We start from the raw sequence: 19,110 nt of genomic DNA on the forward strand, positions 1-19,110 counted from the left end.
AAAAAACCTAGGAGATTTTTGAAAAACAACCCTGCACCTTGAGAAGACGTTACTGTAAACATACTTATATCAATGTTTGACAGTATTGTCTCTATTAAGTGAGAATATATATTTAGTATAGAAAGTGTATATGTGACATATGCTCAACATATGTTTGTAATTTATTACAATAAACAAAATGGTAGATAAAAATGTAGCCAAGAAAGAATTGGAATATAGTGTGTTTCCTGCTCTTTGCACATTCCTGAGAAGTTATTACAAACATATAAACAAATATAAAAACTCTAAATTTTATGTTCAATCACTCTAATACTTCTACACTTATTCCAAATTTCGGTAGTGAAGGAGCTACAGGAGGCACTAAGTTAGAATCACTTTGAGCGAAGGTCCATGCATATCATCTCAAAACTCAGTGCCTGGTTGGGGGCCTGGCCTGGACTAGGCACTTGAGGACATGTGTTGAAAAACAGGTGTTGGCATTTGCCTTCCTATCCTGAGCTTCCCATTAAAAACCATTGGTACAGCTCTGCCTCTACTCCCTCTCTGTGATGATTATGTCCCAGAGGTGAGGCTGTAGATAGAATTGAAAGAATCCGAGATAATTCTTCTCTAGAAACAAAAACAGTACCATGGCAACATTTCTCAACATCTGCTGCCCGTAAGTTAAATAAGATAATTTTCCTATGATGTTATCTGGTCTGGGGAAAGTCCCTATAAATTACTGTAACTCCAAGTTTTGGCAGATTTCATCAACACTTCGGGCTTATCTTGCCTCCCACAGCCACCCACAAGCACAGATTTTCTCTTTCACGGTTTCCAAGCCTTACTTAAAGCTGCTTAGGCTAAGATGATGTTAACAAAATATCGTGATAAAGTCTCCAGAGCAAGCCTTTAGTAAAAGGCATTCAAAAAGTTAAACTGAGAGATCTTTTATTTATGCAAATTAGATCATGACATCCTGCTTAGTGACTTTCCTGAATATCTACTTATTTAATTATTCCACATGCTAGTAGTAGCGGACCACAAAGAAATACATGAGAGAATATTTATAATTTCTCTTTGATCTTGACATTATTTCATTTGTTTAAATGGAATCTGTAGTACTTATGAGGATACACAATTCAAACTAGAAATGTAACCCTCTAACATCATCTACTTGCTTGGTAAGTAGCTACAGCTACATAATCTTACCTTTAATACAAGGTTTCGAACAGTGTAGTTATCACATTCATTTACACTGATAACCAGAACCTCGACTTTCCCGTATATTCCTCTCTTTTCAGGCCAGTATAACACACATTTCTGATGAAAGGGAAAGAAGAACACAGCAAGTATTAGTGATTTTTGTTGGCCTTAGAGCACTTTTCATTCAAGCATCTCAAGAGTTTTTATTGAATAATAAAAAAAAAATCAAGTATCGATTTTCACAATTTTGTAAATGCTCTAAAACCACTGAATTGTATATTTTAAACAGATGATTTTTGTGGTATATAAATTACATCTCAATAAAGTGATTTTTAAAATAAAGGACAAATTTTTGCATGTGTCTGTCAAACGCTGTTGCTACTAATTCCATACGAAAAATAGATAAAGGCAAAATTTCCCCAAACTCCACAGATAAATAAGAACAGATTAAGAACTAAATTATGAATTAAGAAATTAACATCCAAATATAGAGCTTATCATGTGATGACTAGAAATAAGAAGAATGTTTTATCCTGATGATCGAGGCAAGTATCAATTCTTGCTTCATCAAATAGAAGCATCTAATAGAAGTATCTGTAATGTGTTAGATGCCACAGAATGAGGGTTTGCTTGTACGTAAAACAGATGTAATGGCCTTTATACCTCTTTGATGGTATATTTTCCAGTATCAGTAGTCTTTTCACTTATGGGGTCCATTAAAAATAAATGTATAACGAATTTATTTTTAAAATATTTTTTTATAATGGATCTTCTTTGAAGGGTTTAATAACAGTAATAATAATTATAGTGCAAGCAAGGCATTATAAAGTGGTGGAAAAGGTGCAGGCTTTGGAGTCAGAGAGCCTGAGTCCAAATTTTGGTTCTACCACTTAATAGCTGTGAATCCATAAGTATTCCCTCTGGCCACAGTTTTCTCGTGATTTAATACATAGAAAGCACTCAGGACTAAGCCAAGCATACAATAAGCATTCAAAACATGTTGCTATTATTGTTATTGTTGTTGTTGTTATTATTACATTTTATAATTACTGGGCTTTCTGTTTTTTATCTAAAGTGATTAGATCATTAATTATGCCTTAGATCATACATTAAACATTATATTTTTATATCCAAGCTACATTATTTAAAGAAAACTGCAAAATGAAATTCAAGTGTACATATATACAAATATTATTTATTATTTTTCCTTTTAATTGACTGCAAAAGACCCATTAATTTTTTTCCACATATTTTAATGATTAATGTAAAGTGTGAAAGTTGATGTTTTATTGCAAGTGCCCAGGGAAGCAATGTTAATTTTACAAGTATTCTTTAAATAGCATTTATTTTCTTCCAAACACACATGCATTTTTATAGAGAAATTCTGTCACTTGTTGCCTTCAGTTGGGACCTTTTAGTACTCAGGGCACTTGTTTCTTCACATTTATGTCAAAGGCATATGACCACACTTGAAACAAATTAAGAACTTATGATTCAAAAGAGAAGCAAAAGAATCACAGAATTATAGAACTAAAAGAAAAGACACGTACAGTATCAGAAACACTTCTCCGGACTCTATCATGCTAAGTATTAACTATCCCACAAATTAGAGCCAGGAAAGGAGTCCCTTTACCTGGTGGAATCGCTGTTTCTTTCATCCATTAGAATAAAAACGCATTTGCATCTTCTATATTCTGGTTTCTTTCCAAACAAAGTAAGTCATTTTCACCTCTATTTACATGCCACCCCACATCCAAGACTGTCAGGCAACCAGGCTAAAGGCTTACTCTGGTTAACATAACCAGATATTGAGAAAAGTAAAACCTTTTAAAAACAGAGCATTTTATTTCCCTCCTCATTTATGAGTTGTCAAATGTCTAAAATTTCTCCAGTTTGTTAAAGATAATCATACTAACCGATTTACTTCGTTTCTTTCAATGGAGCATCAATTATTTCGCTACAAGACCTGAGCTATTGTGTATCTTAAAACCCATGCCTCCTGGATAAATCGAAGAAGAGACAAAGAATCTTGAAACAGGTATTGAACAAAAAAAGAGGTATTCAGTGGTCCAGCAGTCCAGCATATGTGCCACATTGTCTACAATCAGACCTGAACAGCAGGCCTCTCTTTTGGAAGGTGGCTCTCGAAACCAGCAGGAAAAGCTTCGAGGCAGGAGCTCACAGCCTGCACCCTGACTTTTAACAATGCCTGAACAGGCTTGTGCACCTACTTGATAAATGGAAGTGCTGCCTGCTTCTCTCCCAAGCTTGCTGGGGCCCTCTTGAATGTTTTTCTTGACTCTTTACCAAAAATTCAATTGGCAGCCAGCTCTCAGTAGACAATGCAATGTGACTTGTTCATTCAAACAACCCTTAATTAGGCATCCCATCTCCTTTCTGAGATACAATAGCTTATTTTTACACACTGAATACATTTTTCCTCCTTTCAGGAGAATTTAGAAAAATAGACCAGATAAGTGTGGGTGCTTTTGAATATGAGGTAGAGAGAGCTGCAAATGTAGTTGTTTCTAAGAGCACAAGTTCATGTTTAAAATATTTTTGTGAACAGCTTTGTAGGGTTTCTCTATTGTGGTGCTAATGACATGAAAGAGGCAAAAAATGCAAGGAAGAAAAATGCTCTCTTACAGATAATATTGTGAAACCACACTAATTGTAGGTAATTCAAAATAGCATGCTATCTTGCAGATTATAACCCCAAATCATTATTATTCTGCTAACTGGCTGATCCTTTCAGTAAAATTATCTATTAATTCCAAGAATTCATAATTTAGAGGAAAAAGAGGTTTTCAGAGGGCCATGTGTCTCTTGTGCAAACAAGTAATTAGCAAACCCTAACTCTGAGGATTCTGGACTCCAATCAATTCTTCATAATCAGTGATTCATAGCAAAAGTAGAATGCAAAGCAAAGCAATGGAGACTCATATTTTTATGATCTTTTTTTCCTGACCCTCCTGCTCACCCCTACCATGTTAGGATTATTCGTATAGAAAGAAAAAGGAGGTATAGCTAGTAGTTTAGTTGCCTGAAAAAAAAAAATTTTAAAAGCAACTTTCTTTTTAAATTCTATGCATTTAAAAATCAAAGAGATTTTGCTGTATGAGCTAAAGAGATATATCATAACATAGAAAGTGGCTCTAAATAAATAGGGGGATGGTCAGTTTCATTTGAGTTCATTAGCCTATGAGAGGGATAGAATGGATCAGATTATGTACTATTACTATTGTTGTAGTTAATCTTATACCTGGTTTTCCAACTAAACATTACTGACATTAAGGCAGCAATTTAATATTAAAAGTACCTTCAGCCACATATCACTTAATCTCTTTCACAATCACTTGAGTTAGGTGGAGCAGATATTATTATTATTATTATTATTATTATTATTATTATTACATCATTTTACAGCAGAGGAAACTGAAGATCAGGTGTTTTGCTAGGGCTCTTTGAGGAAATGCTCATGGGGGCCAGGACCCATTGAACAAATATCACTGTGTAAATTCAACTTGTCCAGTTTCTATCTCTTATCTGTACATTTGTCTAGAGCTCTAGACACTTATTTCTAATTACTTGGTAGGCTTTACCATCCTAAAGTCTCCAGGAGTCCTCATACAACATGTTAAAAATAGAACTCTTTTCTCTCACAAATCTTCCCTTCCTGCCCACCAAGGTTCACCTTCCACTGTCTTCCAAGGCAGAAATCCTGAAGTCAAACTCCCCCTTGTTTCCCATTCAGTAGGAAACTAAGCACTGTGACTTCTATCTCTGGAACAACTTTTGAATCTGTTCCCTTTTCTCAATATGCTCTGTCATTGCCTTCATTCCATACTTCTTATCTGGACTGTTACTACGCCTACAACTTCTTAACCTATTACCCTGCTCCCTCTTGCTTTTCTCAAGTCCAAATCCTATATCCTGCCAAAAATTGTATTCCTGATACGCAAATTGCATTATGTCACTCCATTTCAAAAACAGATTTAGTTTAGTGGCACCCTGCTGCCTATATAATAAAGCCTGAAGTATTTTTTTTGTTTTTTTGGTTTTTTTTTAAAGCGTAGTCCTACATTTTTTGGCACAACTTAACATTCCAGTCTCATTTCCCTTCACTTCCTACTGTGCTACTCTTAAGCCACACCAAACTACTCAATTCAAACAGGTCATGTGGCTTCTTTGTTTAATTAAAAAAATTTTTTTTCAGTTACAGTTGACATATAATATTATATTAGTTTCAGGTGTACAACATAGTGATTAGACATTCAACTTCTGGGTATTTATCTGAAGAAATCCAAAACACTATTTCGAAAGGACATATGTATCCCTATGTTCATTGCAGCATTATTTATAATAGCCAAGATATGAAAGCAACCTAAGTGTCCATCGTTAGATGAATGGATAAAGAAGAGATGGTACATAATTACAATGAAATATTACTCAGCCATAAACAAGAATGAAATCTTGCCATTTGCGACAACATGTATGGCTAAGTGAAATAAGTCAGACAGAGAAAGACAAATACCATATAATTTCACTTATATGTGGTATCTAAAAAAGAAAGAAAGAAAAAAAAAACAGAAACAAACTCATAGATACAGAGAACATTTTGATGGTTGCCAGATGGAAGGGGGGTTAGAGGGACAGGTGAAAAGGAGGAGGGGACTAAGATGTACAGATTGCCATGCAGTTTCTCATCTGCCTTTGTATGCTGTTGCTCTGCCTAGATTGTTTCCTTTGTGTACCTACTCACTCTTTGGGACCCTATTAAAAAGCTCTAAGGCTTCATATGAGCTATTTGGCTAAATAAATGTAATTAAAATGAATCTTTTCTATAATTTTATCAGATAGAGAAAGGAAGAGCATGAAAGAAAGGAAAACTTTAAATATGATTTCTTTATATGTCTTTTTGAGGGTAAACTGACTAGGTCAATCAATGGGCAAGCTGAGGTTTATAAGTAACGTCACATAGTTAACTCAGATGAAAGATGCATGTAAATATAGAAAAACATATGTCTGTGTTAAATACTTGAGAGAAGTATTATGTAGGCCAAATCACCATGTGATTCCTTCACTTCATGAAAGATAAATTCAGTGCTGCCCTCTGAGGTCAAAAGTGAGTTGCTTGCCTTCTAGTGTCTTGCTTTCTTATTTGGCCCGTTGTTCTGTTGGGGCAATAACTAAGTGCATGGGCTTTGGAATCAAACAAACCTGGACTAAAATTTGGCCTCCATTACTTGCTAACCTTGAGGCTTGTTTTAGTTAAATGTCTTCAGATGTATCATTCATAACATAGGGATAGTAAAATCTACTTTATTGAGTTAGAGTGAAAAATAACTGAATGAATGTATGGACTGTGCTTTGCATATACATTCAGTAAATAGTAGTGGGTAGAAAATATCTTCCACAGCATATGTAATATGAGCAACATTTATAGCTACTTCCCTCATTCTTAGAAGGGGATGCCAGAGGCACCAAGTAACCTCCAGAGGTGGTCAGAGTACTTTGGAAATGTGCAAATACTATTTCCCACTTTTGGACTGATCTAACTCTAATTTTGCAGTTCTTCTCTAGCAATGCAATTGCTGATGTTAAAAGAGTTTGAACACTGTGTTTTCAAGATTCTTTTTCTTTCAAGAGGAATTCCCTTCTTCTTGAGATTTATCTAAATGAAAGAACTCAAATTTACCAGCAATATAATCTCTTTGCTTGCTATAAAACTGATTTTTCTGCTCTATTTTTAAATTTTTTATTTATTCTCATTTTATATAAAAAAATAACTATGAGGATACTGGGATTATTAAATAAGAGCTAGCAATTGTTCATTTATTTATTAATTAAAAATTAGAAAAAGTCATGAAAATATAAAGCCTGGGAATTTCTAAAGATAACTCTACCTCCATTTCTGGGGGGGGAGGAAGTGATTTTTGCCTATTCTAAATAATGAGGCTTAACAAAATTGAAAGTTGGCACACTTATGGTAAATAGCATTTTCCTGGTAGTTTGGAGTCCACTGCATTTTTTTTTCAGTCAGACTTCTCAGTATCATTTTGATCTGTAAAACATCAAAGTTTCCTCTGTAATATTTTATTTACATCTTCAGAAAGTCTGAATGGAAAGGAAGTCTTATTTTAATTTAATGAATAATCAGCAATAAAAAAGTCAAAATTTTTACTACAATATTTGGGATTATGACTGGCTACAGGAAAATACATGTAGCAAATTGCACATAGAAAACCTGTAACTTAATATATTTAACTTTGATACTTCCAGAAGATATATCACAGACATTTTAAAAGACAAGAGGATAAAAATGGTAAGAGAAAGAAAGAATACCTCTCAAATTTCTAAATTTAGCCAAAGAGAAAAATAAAAACCTCAATCTTCCTTTCATGTGGCCATTATTATTTTTTTTAAATCTAGCTTTTAACAGACTCACTTGGTTTTCCTCTGGAGATTGTGAATTCTGAGAATAGTACCAACAGGTTAACTCCAAGTATGATGCACTTGAAAAAAAAAAAAAAGAGGGGCTCTATTCTTTTGAAGACTCAGAATGGAGAATTCTGAGCATCATCAGTCAACCAACTCAGTATCACACTGAAATTCATATTTATTGTCTACGGCAGCTCTATTATAATGAAAACATTAGTCTTGGGGACAGAGGAGAAGAGAAACTGTCTGTTGGGGCTTTGGCGTGTTCGCCAATTGCTCATATCATCCCTACCAGACTTTTAAAAAAATATGTCACGTATTAGTCAACCTTTAGGGAATGCTCTCTGACTAACCAACGATCTTAGCTACTTCTATCCTAATGAAACCCTGACTCAAGAACAAATTAAAGCACTAAAGACATATATCTAACTTTTTCCGTAAAAGAAAACGAATGTATCACAAGAGTCAAGGATTGAAATGCTGAAGACAACATTATGATTCAATTTACAGTGACTACAACCTATTCTGTAATCCTTGTGAGATATTGTTTCACATATGCTTTGCCAAGTGTCAGTCCTTAATAAATATGCAACACTGACAAGTAAGAAATGTTTTCTGTGGAAAATATAATCTGTTTCAAAACATCTACATACTATATTTACATAATTACATAAAATTACAGAGCTTTTTTATGTTCATTTTATATTATATTATTTTATTTTATTTATTTATTATTTATTATTATTATTTATGCCTACAGCACCTGGTCTTCCTAGGTAGTCCCTCATTCAAGTACTAGCCAGGCTCAACCCTGCTTAGCTTCTCAGATCAGACATTGGGCTTCTTCAGGGTGGCATGGCTGTAGAACATGGACCATAGACCATGGCTCCACTGGGGCGCGAACCCAGAACCTTTTGCGTGTAAAGCAGACATGCTAACTGCTACACTATAGAACCATATCCTATATTATTTTATTTTTAATTGAAGAAGAAATAGATAGTTAGTGTATGAATGTGCTTTGAGAAAAGACATCGTGACAATCTATTCATTCTACTAAGATGCAGGAAATGTTGCTAAATCCTGCATGAGTTCTGGGTCTTCAATTATTTTCTTTCATCCCTTTGTAGGTATTATGCAGTCGATTTTTGGCTTCTATTGTTGGTATCGAGAAGCCATTCGTTAGTTATCCTGGTTGTTAAAATTGTCTCAATAGTGTTTTTCAGTTCCATAGATGTGTCTAGTTGTGGATTTACTTTGATCTATCTAGTCTAGAATTTATTGTGCTTTTCAAATCTTTCATCGGCTTTGGAAAATCCCTAGCCATTATTTCCTCAAAGATTACTTCTTTTTTATATTCTCCTTTTTCTTCTTTCAAAACACCTATTAGATATATATTGGACATTTAAATAGTCTCCTCTACTTATCTTAAACTCTCATATTTTTGGTCATTTTGATCTTCTGGGTAATTTCCTTAGCTCTATTTTTTAATTCAGTAATTACTGAGTTGTGCCCAGCCTACTATTGAACCTGCCTGATGAGGTTTTCTTTTTCATAACAATGTCTATATAATAATTATTTCTAGGACTCTTTGGTTTGTTTAAAAATCTCCCTAGTCTTTTTTGATAGTAATTTCTTCCTTTTCAAGTTTTTTTATATTTTATATTTTGTGTGTTTAATTATAAAAAAATATGATTTATACTGTATAATTTCTATTATTCAAATTTTTGTGGATCTATTTCTACTTTTTGTTGTTTCTTCTGATTTTTCCTTATGTTGCTTATTTACTTGTGTATCTTATAATTTTGATGTATGAGTTTATATTTGGCTGGGCTTTTTCTGTGGAAATTCTGTAAAGTGTAAGTTGAGAGTATATGTATCCAGAAAGTTTTTGCTTTTGTCTCTGTAAAGTGCCACAAAGCACTACAAATTGGTATTACTTTTTATAAGCTTTTTAAATGCCACTTGGCATTTACTGGTTTTTGAATTCTGAATACCCAACAGAACCTTTTTATTTATCCCATGAGGAGGCCAGACTTAGATAGATTAATTTCCTGTTATACTCCTATTTTGGTAGGCAGGTTTATTTTTCACCTTTTCACTAAAGCTGTGGCCCTTGCAGGTGCTCACTTGACAGAAGGTCCCAGTTTTAACTTCTGCTTCTGCAAGTCCAAGGCTTTGTCTCCATTTTTTGTCGCTATAACACAAGCAACCTGTAATTTTCTGGTTTTATGCCTTTTAATCCATTTTTGACTGCTCGAATTTTCTTTTCTTTTTTTTTTCAAGCTCCCCTATGCATGCTGTTTCATATTTTACCCACTATAACTGGTTTTGTAATGGAGGATTTTTTGGTTTATCTAGGCTGCCATATTATGTAAGTCCCATGGATGTATATACACAAAGAACACATCTTTTAGCCTTGAAGAATCTTTTTCTGCCATGAAGGTAAAATGTCATGGATATTAAACAACTGTGCAGGAATTGTCAGTGGCTTAATGTGTTTGACAGATTGATAGTGGGTGAAACAGCTAAAAATATTATGGTCTATTTTTATTATGCCACCTCAGGCTTTCAGATAAGATTCATAGAATCTTATTTAGTAAGTCATATAGTTAATTAAGTATATAACTTCATATGCTGCTCCAAATATATGTTGTTTTCCAAGATAAGTTTCATGAAAAAAATCCCTCATCTATTGTTGCAAAAAATGGAAGAAAACAACAAACTTTGAAAAACTTATAAGTTGCCGTTTGTGGGTCTGGATTGTCTTGAGTAGCAGCAGGATTATACTATACTCGAGGTTTATAACTCACCAAAGGGACATAAGGGAAAATTCAGTTTTCTTAAATTCTTATTGTCATGGTGAAGCCCTGGTATAATGATTTTGCCAAGAAAACAAACACAGATGCTGACTAAAATCAGACTGTAAACTATCCCAATAAGATGCTCTAAAATGTAAGCAGTACCTAGGACAGCACCTTTGGGCATGACATAATTTTATTTTTATGATGTAAATACAGAATGAGTATTCTGTAAACTAGATCTTTAGAAAAGATGACGAGTATGGAAATGGAATCCAATTTTGTCTCTTTCTTGGATTTCTTATTATGAAAATATCGAGAAAGTTGCTTTTATAATTTCCTTCAAATCTTTCTTCAAATCTCATCTTCTTAGGGAGGCCATCCTGCCCACCCTATGTAAAACTACAGTTTACTCTTCTCTATTATCCCCTCCCTACAGCTCAGCACATCCAATGCCCTTATCCCACTCTTTTTTTTCTCTATAGCGTTTATCCCTTCTAATGTTTTTATGAATTTATTGTTTATTGTGTTTTTTTTCTTTTTTCTTTTTGCCTGTCTGCCCCAACTCATCTACCAAGGACAGGAATCTGTGTGTGTTTTGTTTACTAGTATATTGACAACAACTAAAATAGTACCTGTCACATAATGGGTACCAAAATTACTTGGGACACAAATGAATAATTTTTTATTTTGCTGCCTATAAGTCAGGGTGATACTTCATGGTCTTTCATTTCCTTACTGAGACATGTGAGTGTGCATGAAATATGTGTATGACATATATATTGATTTATCCGAAAGAAAGCAGCCATTCACAGGATAACACCAATGGCCATGTTTTGAAGCATAAAGTGACCTAGCTTTTAAATATCTTAATGCTTCCACCTTAAATCTATTATTAAGTACATGGCAATTTTCCTTATAATAATATCTCTTCTATACCAACAGAAAATATGTAACATTTAGTACATACCTCATTTTTTTCTTTGAGTTTTGTGATCATAACAATCACGGGACTGTCTTCCTGCCAAACCATCTGCCAGAAATCATTCACGGTGTTGATCATGGGGCCCTGTGTGGCGATGAATGCTTTCTCTTTGCCACTGTAGCCCTAGTTCAAGAAAAGATAAAAAAGAATAATTGGCTTTGAACTTCATGCCTTGCACTGAAAGTTTAGGTGAAAGATCTTCAGAACAAAATTGCTTTGCTAGTCCAAAAGCAACACATACATCTGCGGTTTCATTCTAGCATCACAATTCACATGGCTGTTCTCCCAGCAAGGCAAGCATAGCATATGGTTTTGAGGGTCATAATGCTTAGTCCTCACCAGCACACCTCATATGGAGCTCTGTAACCATAGATGCACAGGAAAGGGAGGTGCATTATAAAAAAAACCCACTACCACTGTTGATTATGACTAAGCAAACAACAACAAAAAACTTGCTAGTAACTGAGTTAAGTCAGCATCGATCTGCTTTGAGGGGAAAAAATATAATCAACAATTCCAAATAGTAAATTGACGTGCCCATCAGAAAGAAATTTACATTTATTTACTTACCCTAATATAATTAGCATTAATGTAGGTGCTCAAAGAATCAGTTACATTTTTTGGTCTTAAACACACTCTGCTGAGGGGATCTATGAAGAAAACAAGAAAGAATACATTAAGCAGATTTATTCTTTTTACAGTTTATTAGAACACCAATGACCAATACATAGGATACCAGTTAATTTACATATTGACTGTCTAACATTTGTCAGTGTTTGTTGTTGGAGCTTCTGTCTTGATCCATCCGTGTATTGAGGGACATTTGGGCCCATGTTGACGGCTGTTCCTTATATAAATCTCACCCAAAAGCTTGAGATGGTGAGTTTATACTTCTTGTTATTTTTTGTGGGTTTCTGATTCTTGATCCCATTTCTCATTTGTGCTCCTTTTCTTGTTCTTTGGGTTTGGAGTTTGCGCCGTATCTCCCTACTCTCATCTCTCCTATCATGCCCAGTGACCAACATTTGGTCTGATCCAAGTCTTCTCTCACTATTTGGAAGAAGCTGTTCTTAATTACCATGTGTTTTTTACTGACAGCTTGAATATCTGACATTGAATAGATTATTATAGTTCTAGCAGCATTGTCTTAAATTCTGAAATCACTTTCTATCAAGAAATTGAAAGGCTCTTTGTGAAGCATGGTGTTATGAAAAATATGGTAGTTATTTTTACCAACATTTATATAAATTAATTAAGATCAAATCACCCTTTTATGATTTTTTTTTTAACCTGGTACACTCTGAGCTTCTCAAAGGCAAGAATATGGATTTTTTATGATCTCTACAAGACTTAGAGTCTAGCACAGTATATGTGTATATGGAAGGGATCACTTAAATCAATATAATAGACATTTAAGACACTCAATAAATGCCTATTGTATTGATTTAAGTGTTCCTTTCCATTTTCTAAAAAGCCGGTTCTATACATTTCTCTCTAGCAGTTGTTCTATTACTCTTCTACTCTTGACAGGTAAATTCTGGGAGTTTATTATACCCACTGTTCCTACCTTCTCATCTACAGTTCAGTTCTCCTCATGTACACTCCAGTCTATCCTAACCCTAGTCTCATGCAGACACTGCTCTTGCGCATGCCACCACTGACCCTTTTGTTACAAAACCCAGTGAGCCCATGATGGGCTTTTTTTTCTTCATGTGCTCTTTGTGGCATTCAAAAACTATTGGCCATATATCTTTTATGGAGTTCTCTTTTCACTTGGATCCAGGTCACAGTATTATGATTTTCCTGCTAACTCTTCGATGGTCTCTTTTCCATCCTCTGCTTATTTCATTGGCCTCGCTTAATGTTGATAATTCTGGGAATCAACTTGTCCCTCTTCTATGCTCATTTGACATTGCCTTGTTGGGTAATTAATTCATTCCTATGATGTGAACTATTACCTATATCCTGAGGACTCCCAAATATCTTACACCAGACCACTCTCCTTAGCTATAGACCATGTTTTTCTATTTCTCATGTGTTCCTGAGAGCCCTGTTATTCTTTGTTATGTGTGCTATGACAGCTCCAGAGCTCATGTCTGAAAATTAGTTGTCCTACTGAACTTGACCTTCCCTAGCCAATCCCTCATATTTGGTCTGTTCTATCTCTTAAATGCTGCGGGGTCTGTCTTGACTCCCCCATCCCATGGCTGTCTTCTTAGACTAGGACCTGAGCATCCCATTTGGTCTTACTGCCTTTGACTTGTTTTTTTTTCCCAATCTTTTCTTCTCGTAGTTTCAAAGGCTGTCTTTGTTAAAAAAAAAAATCTGATCACATCATTCCCTTGCCTAAATGAGATTTTTAATTATCTCTATAAGACCTAGTAACTAATACAGTGCTTATATATACAAGCAGACACTCGATAAATGTTTATTGCATTGATATAAATGGTCCCTTCCATGGTTCCTGATTGCCATAGTAGTATTTCCCAAACTGTTATCTGTAAGTAATTTCTTCTGTAATGTGTAGGATTAGGACACATAACTTATAAACTAGATCATCTTTTAAAAAGAGGGTTCAGTAATCAAATAAGTGTGCGAAACACTAAAAATAACAAAGTTGAACCACTTTTCTTTCACTTTAGGCCTTCTCAGGGTCTTTAGTATGCTAATTTACTTTGTGAATTTCCAAGAAGGCATTGTATGTAAACTTAGTTATCCATTGAACTCATTTTATTATCAATACTTATTGACAATTCAGACATCCTAGAGCAGCGTTGCCCCCAAAGAACTTTCTGTGATGATGAAACTATTCTCTATCTGCACTGTCTAAAATTATAGCCACTAGCCACATGTGGCTACTGAGCACTTGAAATGTGGCTCGTATGGACTGAGGAACTAAAGTTTTAACTTTAATTAATTTTAATTTATCTTTACATAGTCACATGTGGCAAATGGCTGGACAGTGCAGACATAGAGGATGAAATCCAAGTTTCTTACTTATTGGATCTGGCAGGTCTCTATCTTTTCTCACAACCTCATCAATAGCCACTTTTTCATGTGTACCATATGATTCGCTCACACAGACCTCATGCGTCTCACAAATACTACATGTACTTGCATATTTTATGCTTTTAAACATATTTTTTCTGTTGCCTTCTCTGTATGATAAAGTCTTCCTCATTCTTCAGGGCTCAGTTTAAGAAATACCTTCTTTCTGAAACCTTCCCTGAACTTTCCAGACAGAATTAGGCATTCTCTTCTTCGCTCAGGCTTCCTGATCTTCCTGATTCTTATTTTAGTATTTACCATCTTGTATTTTAGATACTTAAATTTTTGCCTTCCCCCAATGGGTTGTGGTGAGCCCCTTGAGTGTAAGGAAGGATATATTTAATTAACTTTTGTATCTTTTGTGATTTCTATTTGGTATGTGGCTCATAGAATGTTTAATATCAGAATTAATTTCTGTTAGAAAGAGTTAACACACTGCTTTTGACTTTCTAGATTTTTTTTTCTTTTCTTAGTAAAGGAGACAGGGAAACTTTCATTCCTTCTTGATTATTAGAAGTTTCTACAAATACCCTAAACTACTTAGAGTTGAAAAGGCCTCACTTCCTTCAGTATTTTTAATGCTTATGATGCTTATAATTTACTTGATCCTATAAACTGCTTAGAAACAGGTTCCCTGTCAAGATAAATTAAGTTTATGTTGGAAAAGAGTAATTAATAGTATTTCCAAGTATGAAATGTTTCCAAATACATTTTTAAACAAAAATATAACATATGACTGAGTAAGTGAAAATGTAAGGTTCCAACCAAAGCCTTTTTAATATTAGCTTGGACTCACAAAACAGCTAAGTATTAAAAAAAACTTTATTATTACTGTCAACTTTTTAATGTGATTATTTTCCTCACTATTGTTATAATTTTTATGTGATGCATTTGTCTATATATTAGTCAAATTCATTATAATAATTTTTATCAGATATGTCTGGGTTATGTGTTAAATATTTAGCACACAATTTATGATACATCTAGGCTGTATCCGTAACAATTACAAATATTATTTGAACACTGGTCATTTTTTCTCTTTCTCTTCTGTTCCTCTTTTAATTTTCTTCCTTTCCTCCTCTAGTCCTCTTCCCTCTTTTTTCTCTTCTTTTCCTTTCCTTCTTTCCTTCCTTCCTTCCTTCCTTCCTTCCTTCCTTCCTTCCTTCCTTCCTTCCTTCCTTTTCTCCTTTCTTCTTTTCTTTTTCTTTTTTCCTCTCAACAAATTATTGGACACATATAGATTTGGAAAATAGAACACATAAAGTTTCCCTACCTTGGTCTCTTTAAAATATCTTCTTGCGATCTTACGTTTTTCATTTAACAGACAAAATGGTACCTAGGTCCTGATATTTTGATTGGCATCATTTTCAATTTTGTCAAAGGCTATTCAGTGCTTAAGGTGTCCTCTCCAGGGAAAATGTGTTTGAGGTCTGGAGTCAAGAGGATAAATGATTAGATGAGGGACAAGTGTGCTACCGGTAGTGATGGGCAAAGGCAGGGATGAGAGAATAGGATAGTTTTCATAGGTGAACTCAAGAAAAATGAGGAATCGGAGGAAAGGCAGGGACTGGCCATACTCTTGAGGTGATTGGGAGTCATTTTCAAATATGTTGCAGGAGAGAGAGAAGACTTAAGCTTGGCATTGTCCAATATGGTAGCCACTAGTACATAGCTAATTAAATTTAATTAAAATAAAATAAAATTTAAAAATCAGTTCCTCAGGTGCACTAGCTATACTTTAAGCACCCAAATACCACATGAAGCTAGTGGCTATCCCAGTGGAAATGTAGACCATTTCCATTACTGTAGAGAGTTTTAGTGGACAGTGCTGATCTTGGCAATGGAAGATGGTGATTATACAGAAACTCATTTTTTAAAACCCATGTGTTTTTATAAGAGAAAACAGGCTCTTGAATATTTAGCTTTTGAAACTGTAAAATTTTCTCTACATTGATAGTGTCCTTTATGGAATTGGTTCTGGGGTTAATGATGGATTCATCTTAATGGGTAGAGAGTAAAAGGAGAAATTAACATCAGCTGAGGGCTTACTATTAATTAGGCATTTTTCCTAGGCATTTTACCACTACTATCATTTAATTCTCCAGTAGTCCTATAGGGTAGTATTATTATCACCATTTTTAGAAATAATGAAAGGATGGCACAGGAAGATTAAGTAGTTTGCCTTAATTTGTAACTGTTTTTGCCGGGGTGGGAAATCAACAATTGCAATATTTTGCTTTAGCCACATAACTTGTTGCCTTAGTGACTACTTCACTTATTTGCATAACTATTCTGTTCTATGCACTTAATATAATAAAACAAGAAACTTATTTAAGCAAGAAACATTACCAGACATTAATTTTTAAATATGAAATGGCAGCCTGAGTAAATATGGTTCTTTATTTATATTGCTTTATATTTGTACATATAAGTTGATGGCATAAAAAAATACTATTATTTATTGCTATTATACTTCATCGTTGTACAAAACAATTTTATACTGATATATAATTAGTTTTTCCCCATTGCTTTTGTTATTTAGGATGTAGACATATTTCATGACTAATGTTTATTTATGTTGCAAAATAATTTGATATAAACTTAACCTTAGCACTTTAATCTACCGCTTGGAGTATTCTGAGCTAGGCTGACACTGTCTTTAGAGAAGCAGCTATAATTTAATTGGTTCTTGGCCATCCATATTTCTGCTGCAAAACATCCTCAAAATTATATAACCTCACTATTACATACAAGCTGACAAACTTCTAAACTTAAAAGTTTTTGTTGGTCAAATCAAAACAATCATAACATTTAAAATCTTAATCACTTACTAATTTTTTAATGTGATGTTTCAAATTTATCTCATACTACAGTCTAAAATAAACCATAAAGAACAGTTTTGTATATTTGCTCCAGTTTTTTCCTGATGATTTTCAACCAACGGTGTGGCTTATCCAAGTCTTACTTACTAAGTAATATTTTGTGCAATCGGGGTGGGTGTGGTGGTATTCAGGCTACAGACATTTTCAACAGAAAATTAATCATTTGCAACGTCAGCTGTCAGCACAGGTGCCATGGCTCAAGTGATCCACCCAGTTCTGGGAATGGAAAAGCTGACGCGGGACTTTGAAACTTATTTTCCAAATCATCTGGGCAGGAAATAGAGAAGGCTGCACTTTTAAACAATCCTAATAATTTTCGAGTCTTTTTGATATTAGGTGGGTAATTATAATAACTGCAATGGATATATATGCCCATTATGTTTGGTAAATTTTAAATTAAAAAAATCTTAGAGAGCAGTTCTAACACATACCATGTGTTAGTTTCATCCTATTCAGCCAGTTATAGTTATAAAATCTCTTTCACGGTGGCTATATTTTACGTAAGTAGATTTAACTATACAGACGAGTTAAAAATATGCTATCATAGAGTGACTTTAACAATGCATTTCCAAGTCCACCGTATTTCTTGCTATTATCATAAATATGGAGAATTTGATGTCTTATGAGTGAATTAATGGACTGAATTTATAAAGACTCCATAATTTTCAATGTCAATACTTTAAAAAATCTTTGTGGTTCCATCTTTCCACAGCTATTGCTGTGAGATGTTTATGGATTTCACCAAAACCCCAACTATATTCATTTGTTTAGTTATTCAAAATCCTACTTCCTCTCTAAACTATTTTTGCCACTCTAGGCAGAATTACTCACTCCTCTCTGTACTCCTACACCACTTGGGCCAGATAGCTATTCTGGCTCTTATTAAATTGAACATAATTACTAGTTTCTATGTCTCTCCTCTCTAGTCCATGACCTCCTTGATCTTACAGACTGCTCCTTATTCTAATCTTATAGTCTGTTCCTTATTCCCGGCTAGCTCTTGGTAGCCGGTTCTTATCTTGACATCGATAAATTTCGTGGAGCTAAATTTAGTTTTAACATAGTCTATAGCAGTATTACTCAATATGGTATGATTTCAGATGGTTCTGGCATCATCTGAATGAGAATAACCTGAGTGTTTGCTAGAAGTACAGATTCCTGGGCCTAACACCAGACCTACTTAAATAGAGTCCTTAGGGTGGGGCACAGGACTCTGGACTTATAATGAGGGCTAGGGGACTGTTATGCACAATGAAATTTTTTGGTATCAGCTTCAGTGATATATAATTCACATACCATACAATTCACCTGTTTAAAGTGTGCCATCACAGAGTTTATTTATTTTTATTCACAGTTTGCAATCACCGAACACCATGTATTATAATATTATCGACTATATTCTTAAACTGTACTTTACATCTCTGTGACGGTTTTGGAACTGTCAATTTATACTTCTTAATCCCTTCAACTTTTTTATCCAGCCCCTTAATCCCCCTCCCATCCAGCAACTATCAGTTTGTTCTCTGTATTTATGAGTTTGTTTTTGTTCTGTTTGTTTAGTTATTTTGTTTTTTAGATACCACATACAAGCTAAATCGTATGGTATTTGCCTTTCTCTGTCTGACTTATTTCACTTAGTATAATACCCTCTAGGTCCATCTGTGTTGTTGCAAATGATAAGATTTTATTCTTTTTATGGCCAAGTAATATTCCATTGTATATATGTACCACCTCTTCTTTATCCACTGGTCTTTTGATTGGAGCATTTAAA

The 19,110-nt window shown here is 34.3% G+C and overlaps 1 protein-coding gene across 3 annotated transcripts in view; it reads right to left on the reverse strand.

The window, feature by feature from the left end:
- The window catches only part of PTPRR (protein tyrosine phosphatase, receptor type R), a 229,108-nt gene that overhangs the window by 22,080 nt on the left and 187,918 nt on the right, over positions 1-19,110 (reverse strand). For all 3 annotated transcript variants that reach the window (XM_011374274.2, XM_011374277.1, XM_011374285.2), the window contains 3 exons: positions 11,980-12,059; positions 11,395-11,532; positions 1,192-1,302 (listed from right to left, as the gene is read on the reverse strand). In XM_011374274.2, the coding sequence (XP_011372576.1) occupies positions 1,192-1,302; positions 11,395-11,532; positions 11,980-12,059 (329 nt within the window). The remainder of the gene's footprint in view (positions 1-1,191; positions 1,303-11,394; positions 11,533-11,979; positions 12,060-19,110) is intronic.

The sequence above is a fragment of the Pteropus vampyrus genome, unplaced genomic scaffold (assembly GCF_000151845.1).
Source record: "Pteropus vampyrus isolate Shadow unplaced genomic scaffold, Pvam_2.0 Scaffold9, whole genome shotgun sequence".
Taxonomy (NCBI): domain Eukaryota; kingdom Metazoa; phylum Chordata; class Mammalia; order Chiroptera; family Pteropodidae; genus Pteropus; species Pteropus vampyrus.